The sequence below is a fragment of the Syngnathoides biaculeatus genome, chromosome 23 (genome assembly GCF_019802595.1).
Source record: "Syngnathoides biaculeatus isolate LvHL_M chromosome 23, ASM1980259v1, whole genome shotgun sequence".
Taxonomy (NCBI): domain Eukaryota; kingdom Metazoa; phylum Chordata; class Actinopteri; order Syngnathiformes; family Syngnathidae; genus Syngnathoides; species Syngnathoides biaculeatus.
In genome coordinates, this window is record NC_084662.1 from 14,184,069 (window position 1) to 14,208,382 (window position 24,314).

Here is a 24,314-nt window from a genome sequence, read left to right on the forward strand (position 1 = left end):
TTGGCAGCAACAAAAATCCCCTGATAAATTTGAATCCTGCATCGAAGGTTTTTAAGCAACACTGGGCTTATTCAACCTTTGACCCCAGCCCCTTTGGCGGGACCCTATTAAAAATCAATCAGCTGCTTGTTTTGTTTTTTTGTGTGGCGCAACAAGCGGAGCCTCAACGAGGCTCCCGAACGTGTTCGCGGCTCGCTGACTCTGCGAGGGGACAACAAGGCGCTCACAGTCACGCTGTCACAATGACACGCATTGTCCCACTGGACGGTCTTGGGAACAAAACGGTTCTGTTCGCTGTGCGGGCTTTTCCAGTCCAGGTTTGACGCCGGGAGAAGGAGCTCGCTCTTTGCGGCCGTTTGCGCAAGGAGGCGTGGCCGAGAGCGGCGCTCGCGAGCGGGCTCGAAATGTCACATTGAGAAAACTGGCACGGGTTGAAAGATGTTTTTATTATAACCCCCCCCCCACACACACACACACACACACACAAAAAAAACAGGACAGGGAAAAAAGTATTGGAACAGCAAGGCCTAAACACAATCAGTAGCGCTGACCTGCATTTACAAACAAATTGCCATGAAATGGGAGTTTCCAATGGACATTGTGCTACTCCTTGCGGTCTGCGTGCCTCGGCCACTTGGGGGCACTGTAATCCAGACGTGGATGGACAGTACAACCTCGGTTCTCGACCACAATCCGTTTCAGTAGGCGGTTTGAGAAGCGATTTGATGGAAAACCGAATCGATATTTCCCACGTCTGCGTACAGAGGCTGCGTTAAGACACCATAACAAGGCGCGTACTGGATCAGCTGGTTGGGCCGCGCGCGTTACGTTATTTCCGTGTTTTTTCGCGCTGCGTTCGAATTTTCAAAAGCAAAGCACGTCGTGTGTCAGCTCGTCGGGCCGCGCGCGTTATGTTATTTCTGGGTTTTGTCGCAGGTGTTCGAGTACCGATTTTCGTTCGAAAACAGAAACAAAAAAATCTTGACATTGACAACACCGATTTGTTCGAGATTGGAGACGTTTGAGAACCGAGTATTCGCTATACTTTACAAAGAGATAGTCACAATTTAGCTCCGTAAACTGCAGTAATACTAATTGTTCTTCCCAGAGACTAAATATCATACATTTTTGGGGTTATATTGTCCGTTTACATGTACTGCTTCACCGTTTGTATTCAAATAGCTATTGCTTAAAGGCTTGTAGCCCTATAACATTGATGCTATTTGTTAGCCTGTCTATGGCATTCTGCATTGTTTGCTAAAGTTGAGCTCAACAGATGTCTCATGTTTCTGCTTGTTTTTGCAAACAGTGCATGTGGCGGGAGATGTTTGTGATGACATCCACTTTTATGTCTTTTCCACAGCATCCAAAATATTTCCATGCTCTCATCATCTTTTTAGTCTTCATTTTTAGCACATCTCAAGAGATTGGTCAATGTATAACATTGCTTATAACTGATTACAATGCAGTCCGCGTCGTTGTTTACATATGATCGTGTGGGTAATTGCCTTCAAAAAGTTTTATTTGGGGGGAATCCGCGCTTGTCTTCGTCGCCACTCTAAAGCCGACTTTTCCGCCGCGGCCCCTGAACGCAACACATCTCACGACGACAGCGCCAGGAAGCAAAAAAAAAAAAAAAGGCGGAACGTCTCCGCCTTCGAGGCGAGAAACAAGAGAGGAGGAGTGGAAATCTTAGTCAGACGAAACCGTGCTTGCTGAGGAATGCGCCCCGGTGCGATTACCTCTCGGAGCCCACCTTTAGCAGCCGCCTCGGACATCGTCTCGTCTCTATGAAAGACACAACGACCGCTTTGACGTGTGAGTACGAGCCGGCTGTGAACGCAACACGCGCCCCGAGGTCTTTTTGAAACATCAGAGGAAGGAAAACAAACAAACAAAAAAAAGAGGACAAAATGAATTTGAGGAGGACGTATAGGGGAGACGTATGTAGGCTCGCGGGTGAAAGGGGGGGGGGTGTTACGTAAGCAAGAGCCTGTAACCTACTTAAACTGTTCTGCACTTGCGCCGCAATATGATCATAAAAGATCCCAAAAAATCCTTGCGGGATGTATTTGAAAACTGTATTTTGTTTGGTGTTTGTCCCTTTTATTGTGTAATTTCAGGGCAGTTCTGGGGACACTGTCCTATATAAACGACTCATTTTTATTTACCCCCCCCCCCCGACCCCCAGTATTTTAACCAATTCCCACGCTTCGATACCGTGCGGCAAAGTGGACGTGGCCTTGCCGATAATATCTGGCAGAGTGTCCACTCCAGATAAAACTTCAGAAGTCTGACATAACGATTACCGTGCACAGTCCAATTTGTGTGTGGTTTTTTTTTTTGGTTTTTTTTGCATTGAACTTGTGTATATGCAGGCCCCCAAGTGTGCATCCCCTCAGTCTGTACTTTTCCACTTGCGGCCGCTTTTTTTTCCTTTTTTTTTTTTTTTTGCATCGACCCCTTCTCTGCCTCTCTCTACTGTTTGGGTTCTCCCCCTTGTGTGTGTGTGCAAAAGGAAACCTGCGTCACTCCTGTGCCGTTAAAATTCGAGCAGCAGCTGATAGGCCGAGTTTCATGATTTACTTAACCGCAAATCCACTTCACAAGTCCTCGCACATTGTGCAAAAGTCTCCTGTGCGCGAGGTGCGGTTGTTGGTGCAACTTTGTCTTCAGCAGAATGTGAGGAATGTTCACTATTAGCTAATTGACTAATAACGCTCCCCACCCCGAAAACTAACAATTGACATTAAATCAATCATCTCAGTTACAAATGAGCAGATTTTCTTCAAGCATTTGCCTGTCGATTGCTTTGAATGAATAAAATAATGATGGAGCCGTATCTGCACCAAAATGTAACAAATTCTTCCTTTTCCCACGCCTGCAAAACTTCTTTAAATGTTGTGAATTTGTACTGATTGAGGCGAAATCGCGGCCCAAAGGCTCACAAGCGGGCATAAACAACAGTTTTTTACGGTGTCGTGCGGTGTTTAGGGTCACATCTGGCTGTATTTAGCCTTTCCTTTTTAGCATTTCGGGGTCGTCTCGGTGGTCTTTTTGCGGTCAGGCGTGGTGCTGACGTCACGCGCGTTTCTTTCCGCTGACCTTTCGATGCGTGTCATTGCGTAAAAAGTGTGCAAATAAGACGGTGAAAAAACACTTTTTTTGTTATTTGACGCAAGCGCAGAGGCGAAGTGTGGGCGTGGCCCTTTGGAGTTTAGAGCGCTCTGATTCGCCCGTGCCCGGCAGCGGTCGTCCAATCGGAGCGAATCGGCGTCGCGGTAACTCACGCCCATCCGGAAACTCCCCCGAGTTCATCATAAAAGGGAGAAAGAACTCAAAGGCGAGCAAGTTGAAAGCTGACAGTTCGGTTTGTGCTTCGCTGCCGGCATGACGATTAAAAAAACGGCCAGCGGACAGGCCGAGATGACTTATTCCAAGTCCAAAGGGCTGCTGGCCGTAGTCGGCGGTATGGGCCTGGATCGTAACGCGTGGATATTTTGGTCCCAGCGGATTCATTCAAGAGCTACTCTGAATTTTCTTTCAGCTTTCATGAAACAGAGGAGGATGGGTTTGAACGACTTCATTCAGAGGCTCGCCACCAACGCCTACGCCTGCAAACAGTCAGTTCTCCTCTTATTTCACTTTTATTTATTTACACGCGAGGACAAATAATTGCTGCTTTGGCTTTTATTCTGCACTTCATCCTCAATTTGAGTCCTTTGCGTTATTCTCAACTCGATTTAAATTATTTTATTAAATATCACATACATTTTGTATTATTGTATTATTATAATGGACAAGAACTGTTTTGATTATTATTCTGATTAATTAATAATATTTTTACTAAATATACACATATATTTATCCCAGTGGTGCATTCCAAAGTGAACTTGACTCCCATATATATATATTTTTTTACTTTTACTAGAAGTGAAATTGACATTTTTGTAATATAATTTTTAACAATAATTATTTTTAATTGAAGAGAAATTGTGCCATTTTTTGGTAATATCACTTTCAATAATTTTTTTCATTTAAAACCCAAGTATTGAATTAATTTCACTGAATACAAATACAATTATTTCATTTAATTTGATTGTTTAGAATATCGATGTAATATACTGACAGGTTTTTTAAATTGATTTATTTTATTATTATTTTAATCTGGAGTTGCAGCCCATTATGAACCTCCATCCTACATTTTCATTTCAATTAAATATTCCTTGTTTGCTTTTATTTTAGTCCAGAGGTGCAGTCCATCCTGAACCTGAGTCCTCAGCAGGATGCTGAGCTGATGAACACCAACCCCTCCCCTCCTGTGAGTGCTTCTATCAATTCGGGATCACAAAAGTAACATTTCGATTATTCATTATTTTTCACGATGCTAATGCTAATTATACTAAAATACACAAACGGGACACTTTATTAGGTACACTGACAGAATCTAAAACAAGCCTTAAAGACGAAAGATGTGGGGATGTTGGGAAAAGTCCAATAAAAACCACGAGATCCGTCAGAATGGATCCTGGGGGCACCCAGTGCCAATTTCACATCCAGTTTGTGCTCCGCGCCGCTAACGTGATGCTCGTTCCTCCCGACAGCCCAGCCCAACGCAGCAGATCAACCTGGGCCCGTCATCCAACCCGTCGGCCAAGCCCAACGACTTCCACTTCCTCAAGGTCATCGGCAAGGGCAGCTTCGGCAAGGTTCTGCTGGCCCGCCACCGCGCCGACGACCAGTTTTACGCCGTCAAGGTGCTGCAGAAGAAGGCCATCCTCAAGAAGAAGGAGGTAATCGTCCAAATAATGTCTTTTGGAGCCCTTTTTTGATCAAATATGCGCATTCCATGCAGTACCACATTGCGCCACAATATGCCAGGCAGCACCGAGCTGTACTGGAAAGAATGCAGCATAATCACTAGCAAGAAGAAGTTTAATACAGTTCCACGTTTTGCCATTTTTAAAAAGGCAGAGTGAATCAGATTATTATTTTTTTTTAAAGGCCGATAAGATATGAATTATAGTGGTTTGCGCATTGAGAATCACTCCATTCAACTATTTTCAAAATGTTTTCGATACGGTCTCCACGCGGATTTTCATATTTTTTGCGTGGCTGCGGAACGTCTCCACCATCACGTTAGTTCACTGTAGACCACAGGTGTCAAACTCAAGGCCTGAGGCCCAGATCCAACCCGCTGCATAATTTTATGTGGCCCGCGGAGGCTAATCATGTATCGATTTCCGTGATTTTTTTTTTTTTTTTTTTGGTTCAAATCTGTGCCAAAATTTCAAATTGTCTAATCATAAATGATAATGTTGAGATAGTACAAGCATTTTTGTGTTACCAAACAACAATAGTTGGAAAAACCCATTAGCCTTGATCTCTGATTCCAAAACTAGTTCATAAATTTCATAGCCATTTGATGGAAACCACAAATACAATGTGGCCCAGGACAAAAATGAGTTTGACACCCTTGCTGTAGACGAACGCTAAGAAGTTTTTGGGTCTCGTGTCCGGCCAGGAGAAGCACATCATGTCGGAGAGGAACGTCCTGCTGAAGAACGTCAAGCATCCTTTCCTAGTGGGCCTCCACTACTCCTTCCAGACCGCCGACAAGCTCTACTTCGTCCTCGACTACATCAATGGAGGAGAGGTGAGTCGGAGGAAGCGCGGATGCTTCCGGCGATCACGTCGAGGCGCCTTTAAGGGAAAGTCAGGAAGGACGTCCCGGTGGGGGGGGGCATCGTGTCCAGAATTAGTCGCGTGTGTGTGTTTGAAATGAAGTTCCTTTCCTGCCATTGTCGGACGAGCAGTTGATGAAATCCATCTGGAAAGAGCAGACTGATTTTTATTTTTTTTTGCCCCCTCCCCCTTTACATATTTGTCACCTTTCAGCCTTTTAAACCCTTTAACCGGAGGCTGGATGGGTTTTATGACTTGATGAGAAGCGCAGACCACCAAGGCGCAGCAAACTTCCCTTTGCATAAGCCTGATTTTTAACGTTGGGGCACAGAATTTTCCCTTTTTAAAAATGTTGACTCAATATATATATATATATATATATATATATATAAACTTTAAAAAATATTTTAGCGACTGGCTGGGAAGAACTGCATCATTTTGCTCTCTTTTAATGAGGTGAAGGTGGGTAGCGGCCATTTTGGTTCATTGCCCAGTAAAGTACTCAGATGTAATATGCCATTTATTTATATTAAAAACGCTCCCAAAATTATAATCCAATGATGTATAAGACATAAAACAGTTGAGAGGAGGATTATAGTTTAAAAAAGGGATTTCTTTATAAAATCTTTATGGAGGATAAGTAATGACTAATACCAGAATTATTCATTCATGTAGAATAATTCTAAAAATAGCACACCTAGAAATGTGGTGAAAACTTATTTTTAATATACATGTCTATTTTGTATTTTTAAAATTCATTTAATTAAAGCAGACATGTTTGCATGAAAACACTTTGAGCAATAAACTAATAATGAATCATATTTTCTAACCCTTTTTCCAGGAAAATATTTTCATTTAATTGGAATTTCCCTTTTAGCCCTCTTATTTAAATAATATATTCAGTGCACACACATCTTTAAAAAAATAAAAATAAAAAATTCAGTCCACAATAAACTTAACAGCATGATTCCCCAAATTAAAATATTTAAGTTATTTAGAACATTCATTTTTAGAAAATGAAAACATGTTCCACCAATGTTTGGTAGTCTCTGAGGGCAACTGTATAAATTTAACGTGAAAAGGGGAAAATATTGAATAATTAAAAATAAATGAATAACCAGTAAAAATGTCTAAAATACAAAAAAATAATTAAAAAAATACATTACCCACGTGAAAGTGGTTTAAAAATTCAAATCGCTAAACATGTTACAATTAAAAAAAAAAAAAGAGATGAGTTAACCCTTACGCACCCAATGAAAGTTAATGAACATTATTAATAATGTAAGGTTATTAATAAATCCCGATGCTTGTGCTTGCAGCTCTTTTACCACCTCCAACGGGAACGCTGCTTCCTGGAGCCGCGGGCGCGCTTCTACGCCGCCGAGATCGCCAGCGCGCTGGGCTACCTGCACTCGCTCAACATCGTCTACCGGGACCTCAAGCCCGAAAACATCCTGCTGGACTCGCAGGGCCACATCGTCCTCACCGACTTCGGCCTGTGCAAGGAGAATATCGAGCCCAACGGCACCACGTCCACTTTCTGCGGCACGCCAGAGGTAAAAAAAAAAAAAATTAAGGTTGAGTTCAAACAGGATTGATGTTGTGTATTTCATGTCTTTTGGTCACACCTAACCTCGAGCTAATTTTTTTTTTTTTTTTTTTTAATAAACAGTATTTAGCTCCTGAGGTGCTCCACAAACAACCGTACGACCGCACGGTAGACTGGTGGTGCTTAGGGGCCGTCCTGTACGAGATGGTTTACGGCCTGGTGAGTCTCGCCTTCCACCTTCTTCTTCTTAGCATGTAAGCATGCAGGATGCTCACTTTGATTTGCCCCCTCCCAGCCTCCCTTCTACAGCCGCAATACGGCCGAGATGTACGACAACATCCTGAACAAACCTCTGCAGCTCAAGCCCAACATCTCCAACGCCGCCCGCCACCTTCTCGAGGGCCTTTTGCAGAAGGACAGAACCAAGCGGCTGGGATGCGCCGACGACTTTGTGAGTCGGGCTTTTCTCGCTGGACACTTTATCATTTTTTTTTTTTTAAATTTTCTGTGGTGTGACTGACCCACCGTCCGGCACTTTTCGTCTCCTCAGATTGAAATCAAGAACCATGTTTTCTTCTCGCCCATTAACTGGGACGAGCTCAACGCCAAGAAGATCACGCCGCCCTTTAACCCAAACGTGGTAAGCATCCGGCAGCATTGTCAATGCTCAACAGTGCCCCCCTGAGGGCAATATTAGCATTTTACAGTATTTTGTGGGCTCGTGGCAAAACAATGTCAACATCTGGTTGGTGCCCTTCGTCAGTATTTATCGAATAAAATGACAAAAAACATTAAGAAACCTTATGAAGGATACGTCATACCATTATTAAATAAATTAAGGAGTGCAAATACCTTCAAATCAATCTTGACTGTACCAAGTTTTGCTCTGACCAACCAATCAGGAAGAAGTCCCGTTTCCGATTAAACTGTTGTTGACGCTAGACGGGCTAACGCTAATAATCATGAAGGCAGATTATTACATTGTAACATAGCAACTGAAAAATTATTTGGGTCAAAAAAAAAAAAAATCCCAACATCCACTTCCAAGTATGCAGGCAAGAGAAATGCTACGAAATCAAGAGAATTAGCTTTTGGGAGCAAAGAAATCCAACTCCCCAAATTTCCATTTTTTTTCATTAAAATTCATGCACCCGTCATTCAAGAGTAATTCACGACAACTGCACATTAATAACAGTAAATGAAGTCAGTCCAATGAAAAGAATTTAATTTTTCTCGTTAAATAAAAACAACACAGTTGAGCATCTTTTCCCCAAACGGGTAGCTTTTTAATTTTTGAAATTATAAAATATATTTTTAAATTTAAAATAACGCAAACAGGGAGCCACAGGTTAATTATGTAGTGCTGCCATCTAGTGGAAGAGTATGTAATTGTATGTTATGAAATGTTGCTCGTATTCACTAAAAAATATTGAAAGTTATTGAACTACTCCACAAATATTTTATAATTCCCTACATTAACAGACAAATACACCACAAATGATAATCCTAAAAACGTTTATTATTTCAAACAGAATTCCAACATTACTCTTAAAAAAATGGATTACAGATTGCTTTTTATTTTTAAATGCACACATGATCAGACTAACAACCCAGGCTAATCTTAACTCCCCAGCGATAACGTTCCTGAGTCAAAATGCATCATTTCATTGCACTTCCTTGACACTGATTACTGTACTACTACACTATTTACGTCTCGTGCTATGTGTTATTCATTGCATTAGCAATAATTCCGGCGCAATGAAGTCAAATTGCCCAATTCATCTGTTGCACGACTAACAAACATTCTGGTTTGCGCTCGTCCTCCAGACGGGCCCCAACGACCTGCGGCACTTCGACCCCGAGTTCACCGACGAGCCGGTGCCCAACTCCATCGGCTGCTCGCCCGACAGCGCCCTGGTCACGGCCAGCATCAAGGAGGCGGCCGAGGCCTTCGTGGGCTTCTCCTACGCCCCCTCCATGGACTCCTACCTATAGGAGCCCACGCCCTTTGCCCCCTCGTGAGGACTTCTGATGTAACAATTTCCCTAGACTAGCATCTTAAGGAGGGGTGAAGGAAAAAAAAAAAAATCTCATGGTCACTTTGCAACTAACTGCTGTGTGTAAATATCCCACAAACTGATTTGTCCCAAAAGCGTCCCCGACTGAGTCGATAAGCACACGCTCATCTAGTAGCAACTCATGGCCTGGCTTTCCCTCCACATTCCTTTTTAATTGTTTTTTTTTTTCAATACTGCATTTGTTATTCTTCCCACGGGATGAAAAAGGGAGCAAGCTGATTGTTACAGAGCGGACGTTTTTCCTCCGAGGTGCCTTTTTTTTTTTTTTACTTCGGTCACGGTGTCGCACTTAACACAAGAGGGCGCTGTGGCACCTTCCAAGTCCCCGTCGCGGCGACTGATCATTTTGCACACAGAAATAGAAAATGGAGAAAGAGACTTGCTGCTATCTCGTCATTGCGTCCCCGACACATCGTCTTCCCTTTTTTTTTTTTTTTAACTTTAGCATTTTTTTCACATCCTGGATTGTTCCTATACTAGTACGCTCTTTTTCCTTACTAGTAATTGCACTAGTAGAAAAACTCTTACTAGTAGCATTGTTTTTCATAACTAGTGCTGCTAGTCCAGAATTAAACCTTACCAGTAAAGTACTGTGGAGCACTAGTCACACTACTAGACAGAACTAGTAGCCATCTTGACCCTACTAGTAGCACCAAAATGCCCTTAATTATTTTCCCTCATTAGCAACGTGTAATCCTACTAGGATGCATTATTTCTCCTACTAGTTTTCAGGAACATCATACAGTAGCAGAAAAACATCACTAGTGTGTTGAATTGTATACTAGTGAGGATAAAGAGCGTACAATACATACTTACGTGTCTTTGAAAGCCATTTTAGCTTTTATTCGATATCCTTGAATATCAATCTCAATGTCCGCTCTCGTATTTATTATTATTTTTCTTCACTAATGCCTTCCATCAGGCACTAGAAGTGGATAAAAACGTGATGGAAAATATGTTCAAACGGCATTCCGTATATTTCCCCAAGTGGACATTCCGTCGTAATATTGGTCTTGAGCACTATTTAAGTTTGTTTGTATATTTGGTGTACTAAGTTGTAATGTAAATAGACGAGAAGACTTAGTAAAGTAAAACAGTAGATGTTGTACTGTATGTAATGTTCATGTTGAAATGTACTGTACATTGTAAAATTGTTTCAAGATTTCAAGTGACTGTTGCTGGTTTGCAATAAAACTTTTAACTTTATTTCACTGACATCAACGCAATCCCTCTATTTTTTTTTTAATTTAGAGCACTGGTAAAGAAAGGAGAAAAAAAAGTTTGACATGCAAGAAAATAACTTAGTCTGATATAATTGTAAATTATTCCTTTGGAGAACACAAAAAAATGAATGACTTTTATAAACACTCATTTGTGACTGGATTACATTTTGGCAGGAAGTACAAAAGTTCGTTCGACTTAATTGAATCTGAATTCCCATATTTAAAAAAAAAAGGGCCTTTAACCCGCCTCTCGGTGGCCTTACACAACATACGCGTGAGTTATTAGACTGTTATTAAGCGATAAGGTAACTACAGGTCAAAATGGTATGAAAAGATTATTACTATCTTAAGCGGCATCGGTTACATAATGACAACTTTATGGAATACAAGTTGTAGTCTCAAAGTGGAACAATGTTTGTTTGTTATGGCCAAGTACTCACTTGCTCTACTTCAATAGATTTTTCAAGCATCTGTACTTTAATCGGACAACTTTGTACTCCGACTAGTCCCTGTTTTGTCAAAACGGGTTATTTTTTAAAACTTGAGCCTGGTTTTGTTTGTTTGTTTGTTTGTTTTTCTGCTTACTAGCGTGAAGTATTTTGATGGGCCGACACTTCCATCTGTTGGCCAAGCCTGGCGTCAATTTAGTGACGGGTACTACTACTGTAAAGATAACAAAGCCCGCTGCTGATTGATACTTTCAGAGAGGTATTGATAAAACAATGTGCTTATCACTGTCTTATCGTAACACGAGTAAAATATTCAACACAGCTAAAACATACTCTACAACAGGAGTGTCAAAATAATATTTGTAGCGAGCCACATTGTAGTGATGGTTTCCCTCAAGAGGGCCATTAAATTGAAAGCATGAAAATCTTTAATAGCCTCATCATTAAATTTATGAATTAGCTTTGGAATAAGAAATGAAGGGTGATGGGTCTTTCAAGTTATTGATGTTTAGTAATAGAAAAATGCTTGCAATATCTGAAGATCATCATGTATGATGTGACAATTTGAAATTTTGATCGCGATTTTCATGGAATTTGACAAACATGATCTCCCTTTGCTGGGCACATAAAATCATGTGGCGGGCCAAATCTAGCCCCCGGGCCTTGAGTTTGACACCTGCTCTCTGCAAGTATTTATTTGGTTGAAAATCATGTCAAGAAGAATGTAATGCAATCAATGTTACTGTTCTCTCAACTTTTTATAATCGCAATAGTACATTGTGCACATGCATATATTAATAATTATTCTTAATTTGTGATTTGTAGCTATTAAAAAAAGAGTCAGTGATGGTGTAGTGGTTCACACGCCTGACTTTGGTGCGGGCAGCGTGGAATCAATTCCTGCTCAGTGATGATGTTGGCATGTGCCCTGCGACTGACTGGCGACCAGTTCAGTGTCATGTCATGTCATTATCCAAGCTGTTTATCCTCACAAGGGTCACGGGAAAGCTGAAGCGAACCCCAGGTAGCTTCGGGCGAAAGTCGGACTACGCCCTGAACTGGTCGCCAGTCAGTCGCTGTGCAGATATCGACACCATCACTGAGCGGGAAACGGCCCTCCGCTGCCCGCACCAAAGGCAGGCGTGTGTACCGCTACACCATCAGTGACCCAGTTCAGGATTTAGTTTGCCTTTTGCCTGAAGCTAGCTGGGATAGGCTCCAACTCTCCCGTTACCCTTGTGAGGATAAGCGGCTTGGATAATGGATAGCTATTAATACCATGTCATGGTTTTTAACGCTTTGTATGATGGACACAAAATGAAGAAAATTCAGTCGGAAAGGGCTAAAAATGCTCCGTGTAGCCTAAACGCTCTCCCAAACCGCTTGCCTGCCTCGCACGCTCCCACTCTCGCCACTCACAATTAAAACGGATCCATCTGCACATATTTACTGATTATTATTTACAATAATGAAAACCTGCTAACTTATATTGCCCAACTATCCAACCTCGCGTGCACTGTGCATATAGGGGGGTACCTTCCATTTTAAAAAATAAAAAATAAAATACAGTTTCTAAATGAAAATTAGCTCTGACCTTTGGCCCGCTGGCTAATACACTTCCCGCAATAGAAACGTCAGATAAGAAACGGGCACATAGGATAATAAATACATGATGAATTTATGTCGAGGACATTTGCTGAGCAAGCTGGGACGCATTTTTTTTTTTTTTTTTTTTGCGTGTGCGTGCGTGCATTACATAAGACGCTCGCAGTGGGAAACGAATGGCTGGGTTCTATAAACATGAACCCGGTAAACAGAAATACTCCTCTCGGAAGAAATGAGACAACTGCAGGGTGTGTGTGTGGGGGGGGGGGGGCTTGGTGGGACTGGGAGGGGGGTAATGGAGGTCTTAAGAGGCCTCGTGTTTGTATATCTGATCTGGACTAGTGTTGCTACGGATGTATGGTGATATTATACTTTTCATCAAGATAAATTTTATTTTTTAAATGATCATTTCCGACATGAATAGCTTCCAAAAAGTCACGTTCCATACAAGACATGACTCCTCATAAACTTGTCCCGTGGCCATATTCTGATAACTTTCACCGAATTGTACCAAAGTTTTTACCTTTCAATCGATTTGGACCAATAGCAACAAAGCGGGGGGCGTTACTTCAGTGCACGCGCGCTTCCTATTGGGTGTTCTCGACAAACGTGGGCGTGGCTACAGTGGCTAGCTTCACCAAAACAAGCACGGAGGAAGGAATAAGTGGAGTTAAAATCAAAAAGGTTGAAGAAAGCTAATGGGGCGACAACGACGACTCTAAACGAGCCAACGAGCAGGTAGCGTACATCTCCGCCGCTTTTGAACACTCTTAAAGTTCTTTTTTTAAAGTTTGTTAACTGTCGTCGTCACTTGTTAAATCGTTTGTAACAGAACGACCCAGGCGACGTCACGACGTGACGTCAGGAGGAGACTCACGTTGGCATTATTATTATTATTATTTAATAGTGGGGGGTATGGGATGATAGCTTATATTTTGAAGTGGGCTGATTGTTTTCTGATTAATTACTATTTAAAAGCAATTTTCTCGTCATTTTAGGTTATTCCCCCATAAAAAAAAAACAAAATCAAAAACGTGTTAATCATTTTCCACCATCAACGGTTAATTGTTAACATTTTAAACAGTGATACAAGAGTGGCAATAAGTTAAACGTTGTCAATATTATGACACAAAAACAATAAAACGTTTCTAAACCTCGTGCGCACTCGTTTTTGGAACATTCTTAATTGTGTAGTAGTCAACCTGTAAAACAATAAAAGTTGTGCTCTAAACTTTTTTTTTTTTAATCAATGTCCAAGTTGTCTCAAGACAACGTCCATTGTAGCTGTGTATTATTTTCGCTTCAGAAATCTATTAATTATTAGTGATTCTTATTTATAACCATTTATTTAAAAAACCCAAGTTGATTATTTATTTTTAATATTTTTTTTAATTTTATTAGATATCCTATATTATGTAGCTATTATTTATATTTACATTATTAAAAAATCTATTAAATCTTTTAAAACATATTTTATATTACATATAACGATGCATTGGTAGGTAATTGAATCAGCATATTGGAACATTTTCATTGTGACTGTTTTTTAATACTTTTGGTTTGATTGATCTTATTGTATTATTTGAAACAATGTAGCTAAATGAGGCTGCAAAAATATTTTCTATATTACACTTTTTTAACATTTTATTTTACGTACAGATGCATGTGGTAACAGAAAAAGTGTATTGCCAAAAATGGATATTTTCCCAGTAAACTGTATTTTTTAAAAAACAATTAGTCTCCCTCCCCAAAAAAAAGAAAAAAAATCCATACAGTAAATCACAGAAATACAGTCGAAGTTTTAACTCAAAGCAATTATTTCTGTGAACAAGTTCGTAACTCAATTCACCTGTAATATTATATAAATGCCAATTGAGCCTTAGCCTACTGTGCCTCTCGTAATATTATATATAATATATGCTGCCTTTCAAGGTGGAGCGGGACTCGCTCGCTGTCGTCATTCCGTATTTGCGCGTTTGCTCATCCTGTTTGATAAACGGCCGAAAGCGCTTGTGCAGCACATGCCAAAGCGTGACACTACTGAAATTGACATTTTTTTTTTTTAAATTTCACTCAAGCAGCAGCAGCATACCTCGTTATGACTAAGAGAGAAACCGTACACATTGGATGTTGGACAACTTTGGACACCTCCCACTCAAACAGAACATACCGTACGTGTGTGATAAATAATGTTGCGGTAAGGATTGCAAAGTGTGTGCGTTGTGATTGTGAAAAAAAGATGATGTAGTTCAAGCCATGTAAATAAAGCCACTGACGTTCGGTGAGTCAGCGCCGCTCGTGGCGCGTTCCCTAGTTGTGTGCTGTGGATAAATGATGGCCACTAAAAGTCTTTTCTCTGTTTTGTGTTAAAGGTATCACAAAAGCAAGAAAAAATATACTCGTGTCAAAGTCACTTTTTTTGCTTTTGTTTATCTTGTCACTGTTATACAAAAAAAAATCAAGGGGCTGTCCTGCCTGTTCATTTATGTCGACGTGTAAATATGGTTAGGCCCACTGCTTGGTGCTCAAAGATGGACCCCAACAGCCAGACCAAAATGATGTCCTGTGAGCCCCCGGGCAACCTGTCCCGCGATGACACCCAGACCCACAAAGCCGGCCGGGGTCCAGGTATTACTCCGCACGTAGCGCAATGTTCTGCTCACTCTGAAACCGCAATGGGGGGTTGGAGGATGGGGGGGGGGGGGGTGGGGGGCAGTCTTCTGCTAAAATATTTTAAATGCTGACTTTTATATACTTGCTGCAGCCTAAGCTCGTCTGTTAGTGATGCTCAATATTGGTAGACAATGTTTGGATATATTGAAGATTCAGCACATCGTTGATTAGTTTGCACGTGTTGAAGATGCCGTGTATTGATTAACTGATTTCATTTTAGATGGTGAGATCAAAGCAAACCAGACAAAATTGTTAAAAGTACATACATTTGAAGTGGAATAGAGTAAAAAATCATCAGACTGAGAGCTGTCTTGATTTTATTCATAGCTAAATAAGGTAACCAAAAATATATATATGTAAAAAAAAAAAAAGAATAAGGCGCTACTAGAGCTCAAAAGGCAAAATTGCAAACAAACAATATTACTGATCAATTGGATCGGACAATTGCAGTACATCATTAATTTCCGGTTTCAAGACAACGTCCCCTAGAGCTGTGTATTATTTTTGCTTCAGAAAATGATGAATTATTAGTGATTCTGGTTTATAACCATTTATTTAAAAAAATATGTTGATCATTTATTTTTCATTATTTTTATTATAAGAGATACTTATTATGTCGCAATATTTATATTTCCATAATTTTTAAAATAAAATAATTTAAGACATTTAAAAAAATATTTCATATTACATATAATGATGCATTGGTAGGTAATGTAACCAACATATTGGATAATTTTCACAAATTTTTTTTAATACTTTTGGTTTGATTAATGTTAATACCGTATTGTAGTATGTGCAGCTGAATGAGGCTGCAAAAATAATAATTTCTACATTACATAAGAGGCAGCACGGTGGATCAGCCGGTAAAGTGTTGGCCTCACAGTTGCTGAGGTCCTGGGTTCGATCACGGGTCCGCCTGTGTGGAGTTTGCATGTTCGCGTGCCTGCGTGGGTTCTCTCTTTCCTCCCACATCCCAAAAACATGCAACATTATTTGGACTCTCTAATTTTGGCCCTAGGAGTGATTGTGAGTGCGGCTGTTGTCTGTCTCTATGTGCCCTGCGATTGGCTGGCGACCAGTTCACGGTGTTCACCGCCTCCTGCGCGTTGACAGCTGGGATAAGCTCCAGCACTCTCAGCGACCCTCATGAGGATAAGTGTCTAAGAAAATGGATGGATGGATGGACATTACATAATTTTTTAACATCTTATTTTATGTATAGATACATGTGGTAACACCTGTAATTCGTAGCTTGTCACTAGTGTGAGCACAGCATTAACAAAGGTTATGTTGTTGCCCCCCCCCCTCCTCCAGCCCCCCACTCCGGCCCCATACATCTACATAAGATGACCTTTGAGGATCTTGCCGCTCACAGCTGTGTTTCTCTACATTGTGTAATCAAAGCAACCAATCAATGACGATGAAAAGTGGGGCCGCTTTAAAACCGCTCACGACGCAGCGCGACTAACCGCGACGGGGTCAAATCCATCACTGGAATTCATTTCATGATGAGGTTCTTCATTACCGACTTGCACAAGTCCAGAAATTAGATTGCAACAGCAAAAAGGCTTCTTGTTTACTCCGTGGCCTTCCATTACCGCCCAGTCAGCACTTTTTAGAGCATGTCCAAAGACAAACGATTCCGGAATGTGGTTCAGGAAGGTACTCACACTCTGTCACTCTCTTGCAGTACACATGTTCAAATTGCGGGGTTTTGAGATACATGATTAACCCCAAATGAAGTTCAGATGTTCAAGTAGGCTTTTCCTGACTTCCCTTCCTCTTAAAGGTCACTTGTCATGCCTATAAACATTCTAAAATAGATATTGTAATGTAAAAATACATATAACATTCTTCACTTCAATGTCCATACGAAAAAATAAATATGAGCAGAGAGCGCGTAATCCATGCTCAAAGTTGCGAAAGTCTCATCCGACATCAAAGTGGTAGCCATGTTGCCCGTATCCTCTGTTCATTACGTCAAACCGAGATATTCGCCATTAAAAACACGCCGTGCCACCTACTATGGGACACGGAAGCTCTTTTCAAAGAAGAGAACATCTCACAATCGAGTGAAGTGACCGGGGCAAAATTACCCTATCGTTTCGATGATATGCGGATCACTTCTAACTAACAACAGACTCCCAGACAGTATGGATGAGCAAGCCCGGCTGAAGCCGTGCGTTTCGTCCGAAGCCGTGCTGTGCGCCGACGGGTACATCAACATTTAGCAGCTCTGACTTACGTGTCCGGATCTTTTGTTACATTCTGAGAGGAGACGTTAGAGACCCAGTTCATCGTGAAAAATGGATTGCACGGGTGGAAAGGACGAGAGCTTCGTGTGTTCCAAATGACAGGTAGGTGTGTATACAGCTACTATTAAAAAAAACAATAGTTGGGGGGAGGACGTAATCCTTTCAGAATGTAACAAAAGATCCACATCCGTACGTCAGAGGTGCCTGACAGCGCCATGTCCACCGATCACGGCTTCGGCTGGGGTGGCTCATCTATGCCGTGCGGAGGTGGATCGGACGGGGAGGTGGTTGGCCGTGATCCGCATATCATCTAAATATGGCTCGAAACAATATGGTAGAGTATTGCCCCGGTCACTTCACTTAACTGTGAGATGTTCTCTTCTTCGAAAAGAGCTTCCGTGTCATAAGGGGCGTGTTCGTCTCCCATATTAGGGGCCAGAGCGGGTTTTCAATGGCGAATTTCTGGGGTGACGTCACAGGCAGTAGATGCAGCCAATATGGCGACCAATTGGAATGAGACTTCCGCAACTTTGCGCGTGGATGACGCGCTCTCCGCTCATATTTATTTTTTCATATAGACGTTGAAGGGAATAATATTATCTGTATTTTTGATTTCAATATGTATTTTATAATGTTTATAGGATGACACTTGGGCTTGAAGGTTTTGTGCAAACACTGACTGTTTTCCGGAAATCTTCATAATTCCGTTCCGCTTGTCTCAGGCTCCAGTTTCATGTTTTCCTAACGTGTTGGGGAGGGTTTGTTATTGTCCAATAAAAACGAGGTTGAACATTTTGCCATGCTTGGCACAATCACGACTGTTACCAACCCTTGGCCCACACGGACAAAGCTGACAGGTGAAAAAAACCCCAAAACATGGCATTTTGTTTATTTGGCACCGTGAAACTAAACAATTCGAGCAATCCAGTCCATTACAATCCGATCTATAGTAAAGCAATTAATTACTGTAAAGCCCCCGGTCTCTTTTACGGAATTTTCCACTGTACAAAATCACATGATTCTGACGCAAAAATGACCACTGAACAGGATTAAAATACTCCATAAAGTCTCTTAATCCCGTGCCGGTTCACTTTAAAGAACTCGAAAAACTAAACAAACGCAAATATCGTCACGCTTCCAACCAAGGGTGCAAGTTAAGCTTGGCAGTGGTTTAAAGTCCAATCGAAGTGGCGTCCAACGTGAATTAAAGCCTCTGACTGACAACACAAAATGTGCTGTACTTAAAACGTTCCCAAATAAACACAGCCTAGGCGGAACCAAAAAAAAAAAAAAAAAAACAAATCAGGAATTGTGATAATAACATGATTAGATCAAACGGGGAGTCCTTTCCAACAACAAAAATAACTCAACATTTTATTTCCACTGTGAGTACTAGTGCAGATATATGTATGTGCACACAACGCCAACACTTTACTTTTTTTAAACACTTAAATGTATTGAGGTAATCAAACGGTCTGCACAAAATAATTTCTGTTTTATCACGGTAACTTAAATACTCCTCATAGTAGTAAATTGGTGCCAAGGAAGTATGCTCAAGTGATAAATCTCAGCTGAGATGCAGTACAATCTTATCGCGTGTCGTGAAGGATCTAAATTTAGCCGATGTTTCGGAAAGTTCCGGCATCTTGGGGACACGTGTATATTTTTTTATGGCAAGTGGCTATTAAAAAGCGCAAGCATCTTTCAGATATTTTAAGATAAGGGAAGGTGAGGTTGTCTTAAAAAGTGTTTTTGGATCATAATTTGTGGTATATTTAACTTTTTAATAATCAACATGGGTAATTCTAAATAACTGAAGGGGTGTGCATAAATTTTTTTCCCCCCACTATTTGGAGTCAGGCTCAATATGCAGAACAACTACAAATAATTCACCAAGTCAGAAAAGCTGTTTTTCCGGGAGATACATTAGTGACACCTCCAATAAGAAGAAATCGAAAAACATTTTTAAATAGTTTTCCCACTCCTTACCATATTTGAAAGTTATTTCAAAAATTTTTCAAGTATTGCTTACATTCTTTGTCAAAAAATAGGAGGCAGCCGTATAAAATTAAAGGAAAGAGGCAAAGAATGCTTGCTTCAAGCTCTTTTCATTGTAACTCCCAGCCCAGTTGAGGTTCACTGAAAAACTGAGTAAAACAAAGATTTAGTTAGGCGCTAAATTATTACTGAACCAAACTTTTTAATTTTGCACCGCTGCCACCATATAGAAATTCACCTGACAGAATAATTTATTTGAAATTAAATCTTTTTTAAAATTATGTCAAGAACTCTAATGTGGGAGTTATTGCAGTATATTATGTAAAAGGAATAAAAAGAATTGTTCACAATTCCACAGTGTAATCATTTCTTGATTATCCATCCATCCATTCATTTTTAGACGCTTATCCTCACAGTGGTACTGGAGGCAGGGTACACCCTGAACTGGTCGCCAGGCAATCGCAGGGCACATAGAGACAAACAGCCGCACTCACAATCAGAACTAGGGGCAATTTAGAGTGTCCAATTAATGTTGCATGTTTTCGGGATGTGGGAGGAAACTGGAGTGCCCGGGGGAAACCCACACAGGCGGGTCCGGAATCGAACCCGGGACCCCTGAACTGTGAGGCCAACGCTTTCCAGCTGATCCACCGTGCCGCTCTTGATTCTGTTTTAAATCCTAGTAAAGAAAGCAAGTCGATCATATCAGATTAATCAGATCATCTATCCGTCGTCTTTGCCGCTTATCCTCACGAGGGTCACGAGCTTGTTGGGACCCATCCCAGCTGTCTTCGGGCAAGAGGATGGATCCACTCTGAACTAGTCGCCAGTCATTTACAGGGCACATAATGGAAATTCGCATATAAAAATGATCAACCGTTCTGTGGGAACAACAGGTGGTACTCACTTGAGAAGTTTTTCTTCCCTCAGGCTGTAGCTGGCTGGTGGTGGCCGCGGCCATAGCAGCGTCCCTGAGCGGCCTCATGCTGGGCTACGAGATGGGCCTGACGTCGGGCGTGCTGCTGCAGCTGCGCGGCGTCCTTTCGCTGTCGTGCCGCCAGCAGGAGTTGCTGGTCAGCTCCCAGCTCCTGGGCTCGCTGCTAATTTGCTTGGCCGGCGGTCCGGTCCTGGACCGCTACGGACGCCGCCGCTCCCTGCTGCTGAGCGCCGGCCTGGTGATCGGCGGCACCATGCTCCTCATGGCGGTGGCCTCGCTGGCGGCGTTGACTCTGGGCCGCATCGTGGTGGGCATGGGCACCTCGCTCTCGGGTACGGCGGCCTGCCTGTACATTGCGGAGATCTCGCCGCGGGAGAGGCGGGGCCTGCTGGTGACGCTCTACGAGCTGATGCTGGTGGTGGGCGTCATGCTGGGCTTCAGCTGCAGCTACGCTTTCGCCACGCTACCCGACGGCTGGGTGTACACGTTCGGACTGGTCATCCCGCCGGCGCTGCTCCAGATCGGCGCCCTCGTGTTCCTCCCGCCCAGTCCGAGGTTCCTGGTGGCGCGGGGTGAGCTGGAGCTGGCCAGGGAGGTTCTGGCCCGTATGAGGGGTGGCGCAAAAGAACAAGTGGAAGGGGAACTCAGGGACATCCAGATTGGGCTCAAGGAGGAGTCCGAGCACAGTTTTCTGGAGCTGTTCAGTGCCAAGTCCAACCTGCGATCACGTCTCCTGACGGGCATGATGCTCGTGTTCCTCCAGCAGGCCACGGGGCAGCCCAACATCCTATCCTACGCTTCCCCCCTGCTGCGCGGCGTCGGCTTCCACAGTGACGACGCCGCCACCCTGGCGTCTACCGGCTTCGGCGTGGTCAAGGTGGTGGGCACGGTCCCAGCCGTGCTGCTGGTGGACCGCGTGGGGCCCAAGAGCTTCCTGTGCGTCGGCGCCGTGGGCATGGGGATGTCGCTGGCGGCTCTGGGCGCTTTGACCCTGCAGAGTCACACTCAGCTAACCAGCCTGTGCGTCAGCCACCCGACCCCCAACCACACCGTTTTCGCATGGGATCAGAACAGAACAGAGAATGAGACTCAAATGCTTCTCACGAGCGCCCCCGTCTGGCGGACAGATGACGACGACGGCTCGGTGCTAAGCGGGCCCGTGGACGATATGTCCTCCTCACTCAAGTGGGCCTCACTCATCAGCTTGCTTGTGTTTGTGGCCGCCTTCTCCATCGGCCTGGGGCCAAGTAAGCTGCGCCGATTGCCGCTGAAAGTCAGAATTAACCACAAAACGTGCCTTAACGAACCTGTTCCAAACTTTTTGGGTGCCCTTTTTGGCACATTTGTAATCCTGAAGCCAATTAATCTTCAATACCATAGGAAGAAGTTACATTATTTTAAGTGTTAGTTTTTGGGGTTTTTTTTAGAACATTTTTTTTTATGTTGAAGTCTTAAAAAAAAAAAACATATAACTAATAAAAAAATAAAACTGATAAAAAAACTAAACTAATAAAAAAAATATATATATATACTGCCAGGCTTCCAATATGGATTTTTGACTTCTAAATCAGTCAATGGTAGTGAATGTGTTAAGTCAGTTTAAGTAAGGATCAAATTATTTTATGAGCCGCTTATCCTCACAAGAGTCGAGTTTGTGCTGGAGCCCATCCAAGCTATCTTTGAGCAGGAGGCATAGTACACCCTGAACTGGTCGCTGGTTAATTGGAGAAAATTATTTGATTTTAATGGTTCGTATGTATGTTTATGTATGCTTATAGTCTGGAAAGGATACCATTCTAGGGAAAGGGGGTAAAAAAGGATGACAATTTAACGCCCCATATTTGCAAATCGCTACTAATTAATTCGTTCCATCACCTGTTGAACTTGTATCTCAAATTGTGAGACAAGGGATGCTGGTTGTATATTGTGAGGTCCGCTGGCGTCATCTAGTGGTGACATCTACAGCCAGCATCAAATTTTTGCTCACAACAATTAAAAAAAAAAGGCGACAATAGTCTATATAATGAAAAATTAATGCACTGTTAAGGTACAAGTGTAACTGGTTTAATATGATCGATTTATTGCTGAGATAGAGTTCCCATATCTAGACTTACATTTTTTTATTTGCTTTGGGGAATTAAAAAAAATATAAACATTTTAAAATATTGAGATTTTTAATTTTTAAGAAAAAATAAAAACTTAAAAATTAAGAATTTAAAAAGTATTAGTACTGTGAGGGATGGAGTGCACATGCTTTCGAAAATACAAGTACAGTAGTTTGATATAAACAACTGGCTCCATTAATCACATCACTTTTCAATTCTCACTCATCAATTTTGCCTTTCCAGTGGTGTACGTGGTACTGAGCGAGATCTTCCCCATGGGCGTTCGCGGGCGAGCCGTGTCGGTGGTGTCGGCCGTCAACTGGGCCACCAACCTGCTCATCTCCATGACTTTCCTCACCATGACGGGTGTGTTTACGCGCGCACATTCTCTCCTGGAACTCTTTCACACCTCATCATCAAATACTGCCGTCCCGGGCTGTGATAAACAAATGAGTCAGCGCAAAGAAGCGGATCGGTCTGGTCCCGTGTGCGCTTGCAAATATCTCATTTCAGATAAAATTTAAACAATAAATCCACATCTAATAACTCCATTTAATTTTTTTTTCTATGCAGACCACAACAGTAGCTACAGGGGTACTTAACAGATTCACTGATATTGTATCTTGCACAGTGGCGCAAAAAAGTACCATAATTTCCGGCCTTCAACCGCGACTTTTTTCACACACTTTCAACCCTGCGGTTTATGTGGTGATGCGGCTAATTTGTTCATTTTTTTCTAACGGCCGTAAAGGGGCACTCAGGCGGAAAGGCTAAGTGTTAGACCGGGGGAATATATGTGCCGAGGAAGTGACTTTTACCGGTCCGGCTCTGTTAGCGCTGCGCTAGCGTGTTACTGCCGTATCTCAAGTGATTTTTACCAGGATGTTTTTTTTTTTTTTTTAAACTGGCCCTGTTAGTGTGCCGGTGCTAGAGTTAGCGTTAGCGTGGCGGCGCTAGCGTTGTGTACCGTCTTTCTGTGTTAATATCTCTTGTTTCAATGTGGGCACTAGCGGCTTTTATACGGCTACGGGTGAGGATTATAACCAGGTGCGCTCCGTAGGCCGGGAATTATGGTAGTCAGCCAACAATTGTGCAAGTCCTCCCACTTAAAAAATGAGGCCCGTCATTTTCATCATCTCTCATCTTGTTTTAAATATGACAACAATTGGTGAGTAACTAAGTACTTTTTTTTTGCCCCACCTTATGCAGAGAGGATTGGCGTTCCCAACATGATGTTCCTGTACGCCGCCATGAGCTTCGTCCTTCTGGTTTTTGTCATCCTCTGCGTGCCCAAGACAAGAGGACGCACACTGGAAGAAATCTCAAAAGAACTGGCGAAAAAGTGAGTTGCGCCCAGGATTCCCGAGCTACGAGCTTGACAACCTCATCTGATTTTTTTTTTCTCTCCATCTACGCAGGAAGCATTTTGAATTTAGCCTGTGCAAGAAGGTCCAAAATCAGGAGACGACCGGAGTGTCCCGAGAGAAGCCCCCAAGTATCCTGTGATCGCTTGATGATTCTCAAGTGATCGTGCCGCTGAAATAGCATTCACTTCATGCTATGCAACAATAAGCTATAACAGTGACGTAATGGTTAAATTTACTGTATGCATATTCAAAATGTTTATAACTTTATGTCCCCTTTAAAACGTGATTTATCTGTTGCTGTAAAATACTAACTTGTATTTGCCTCGTGGCTATTAAATTTGTTTTTTTTTTTTCCACTGGACTACTTGATCACAATGCTCACATTCTCTC

At 42.2% G+C, this 24,314-nt stretch overlaps 2 protein-coding genes across 7 annotated transcripts; both read left to right on the forward strand.

Moving 5' to 3' along the window:
* Positions 1 to 1,660: 1,660 nt before the first annotated feature.
* Positions 1,661 to 10,527, forward strand: LOC133496596 (serine/threonine-protein kinase Sgk1). Of its 3 annotated transcripts, none has more exons than XM_061812366.1 (10): positions 1,661 to 1,818; positions 3,548 to 3,623; positions 4,246 to 4,321; positions 4,605 to 4,793; positions 5,525 to 5,656; positions 7,005 to 7,241; positions 7,358 to 7,453; positions 7,530 to 7,685; positions 7,785 to 7,874; positions 9,062 to 10,527. In XM_061812366.1, exons 1-10 carry the CDS (start codon positions 1,791 to 1,793, stop codon positions 9,227 to 9,229), a joined length of 1,248 nt encoding a protein of 415 aa, XP_061668350.1. In that variant the 5' UTR covers positions 1,661 to 1,790; the 3' UTR covers positions 9,230 to 10,527. The 3 variants fall into 3 exon arrangements, with proteins under 3 accessions (XP_061668350.1, XP_061668349.1, XP_061668348.1); XM_061812365.1 differs by lacking the exon at positions 1,661 to 1,818 and adding an exon at positions 3,314 to 3,469; XM_061812364.1 differs by lacking the exon at positions 1,661 to 1,818 and having other exon boundaries at positions 3,335 to 3,623.
* A 2,472-nt stretch (positions 10,528 to 12,999) lies between these two features.
* Positions 13,000 to 24,275, forward strand: slc2a12 (solute carrier family 2 member 12). 4 transcript variants are annotated; one of them, XM_061812271.1, is made up of 7 exons: positions 13,000 to 13,327; positions 14,671 to 14,760; positions 15,099 to 15,217; positions 20,431 to 21,699; positions 22,801 to 22,923; positions 23,767 to 23,899; positions 23,976 to 24,275. In XM_061812271.1, exons 2-7 carry the CDS (start codon positions 14,717 to 14,719, stop codon positions 24,061 to 24,063), a joined length of 1,776 nt encoding a protein of 591 aa, XP_061668255.1. In that variant the 5' UTR covers positions 13,000 to 13,327; positions 14,671 to 14,716; the 3' UTR covers positions 24,064 to 24,275. The 4 variants fall into 4 exon arrangements, with proteins under 4 accessions (XP_061668255.1, XP_061668256.1, XP_061668257.1 ...); XM_061812272.1 differs by having other exon boundaries at positions 20,446 to 21,699; XM_061812273.1 differs by lacking the exon at positions 14,671 to 14,760.
* Positions 24,276 to 24,314: the final 39 nt, after the last annotated feature.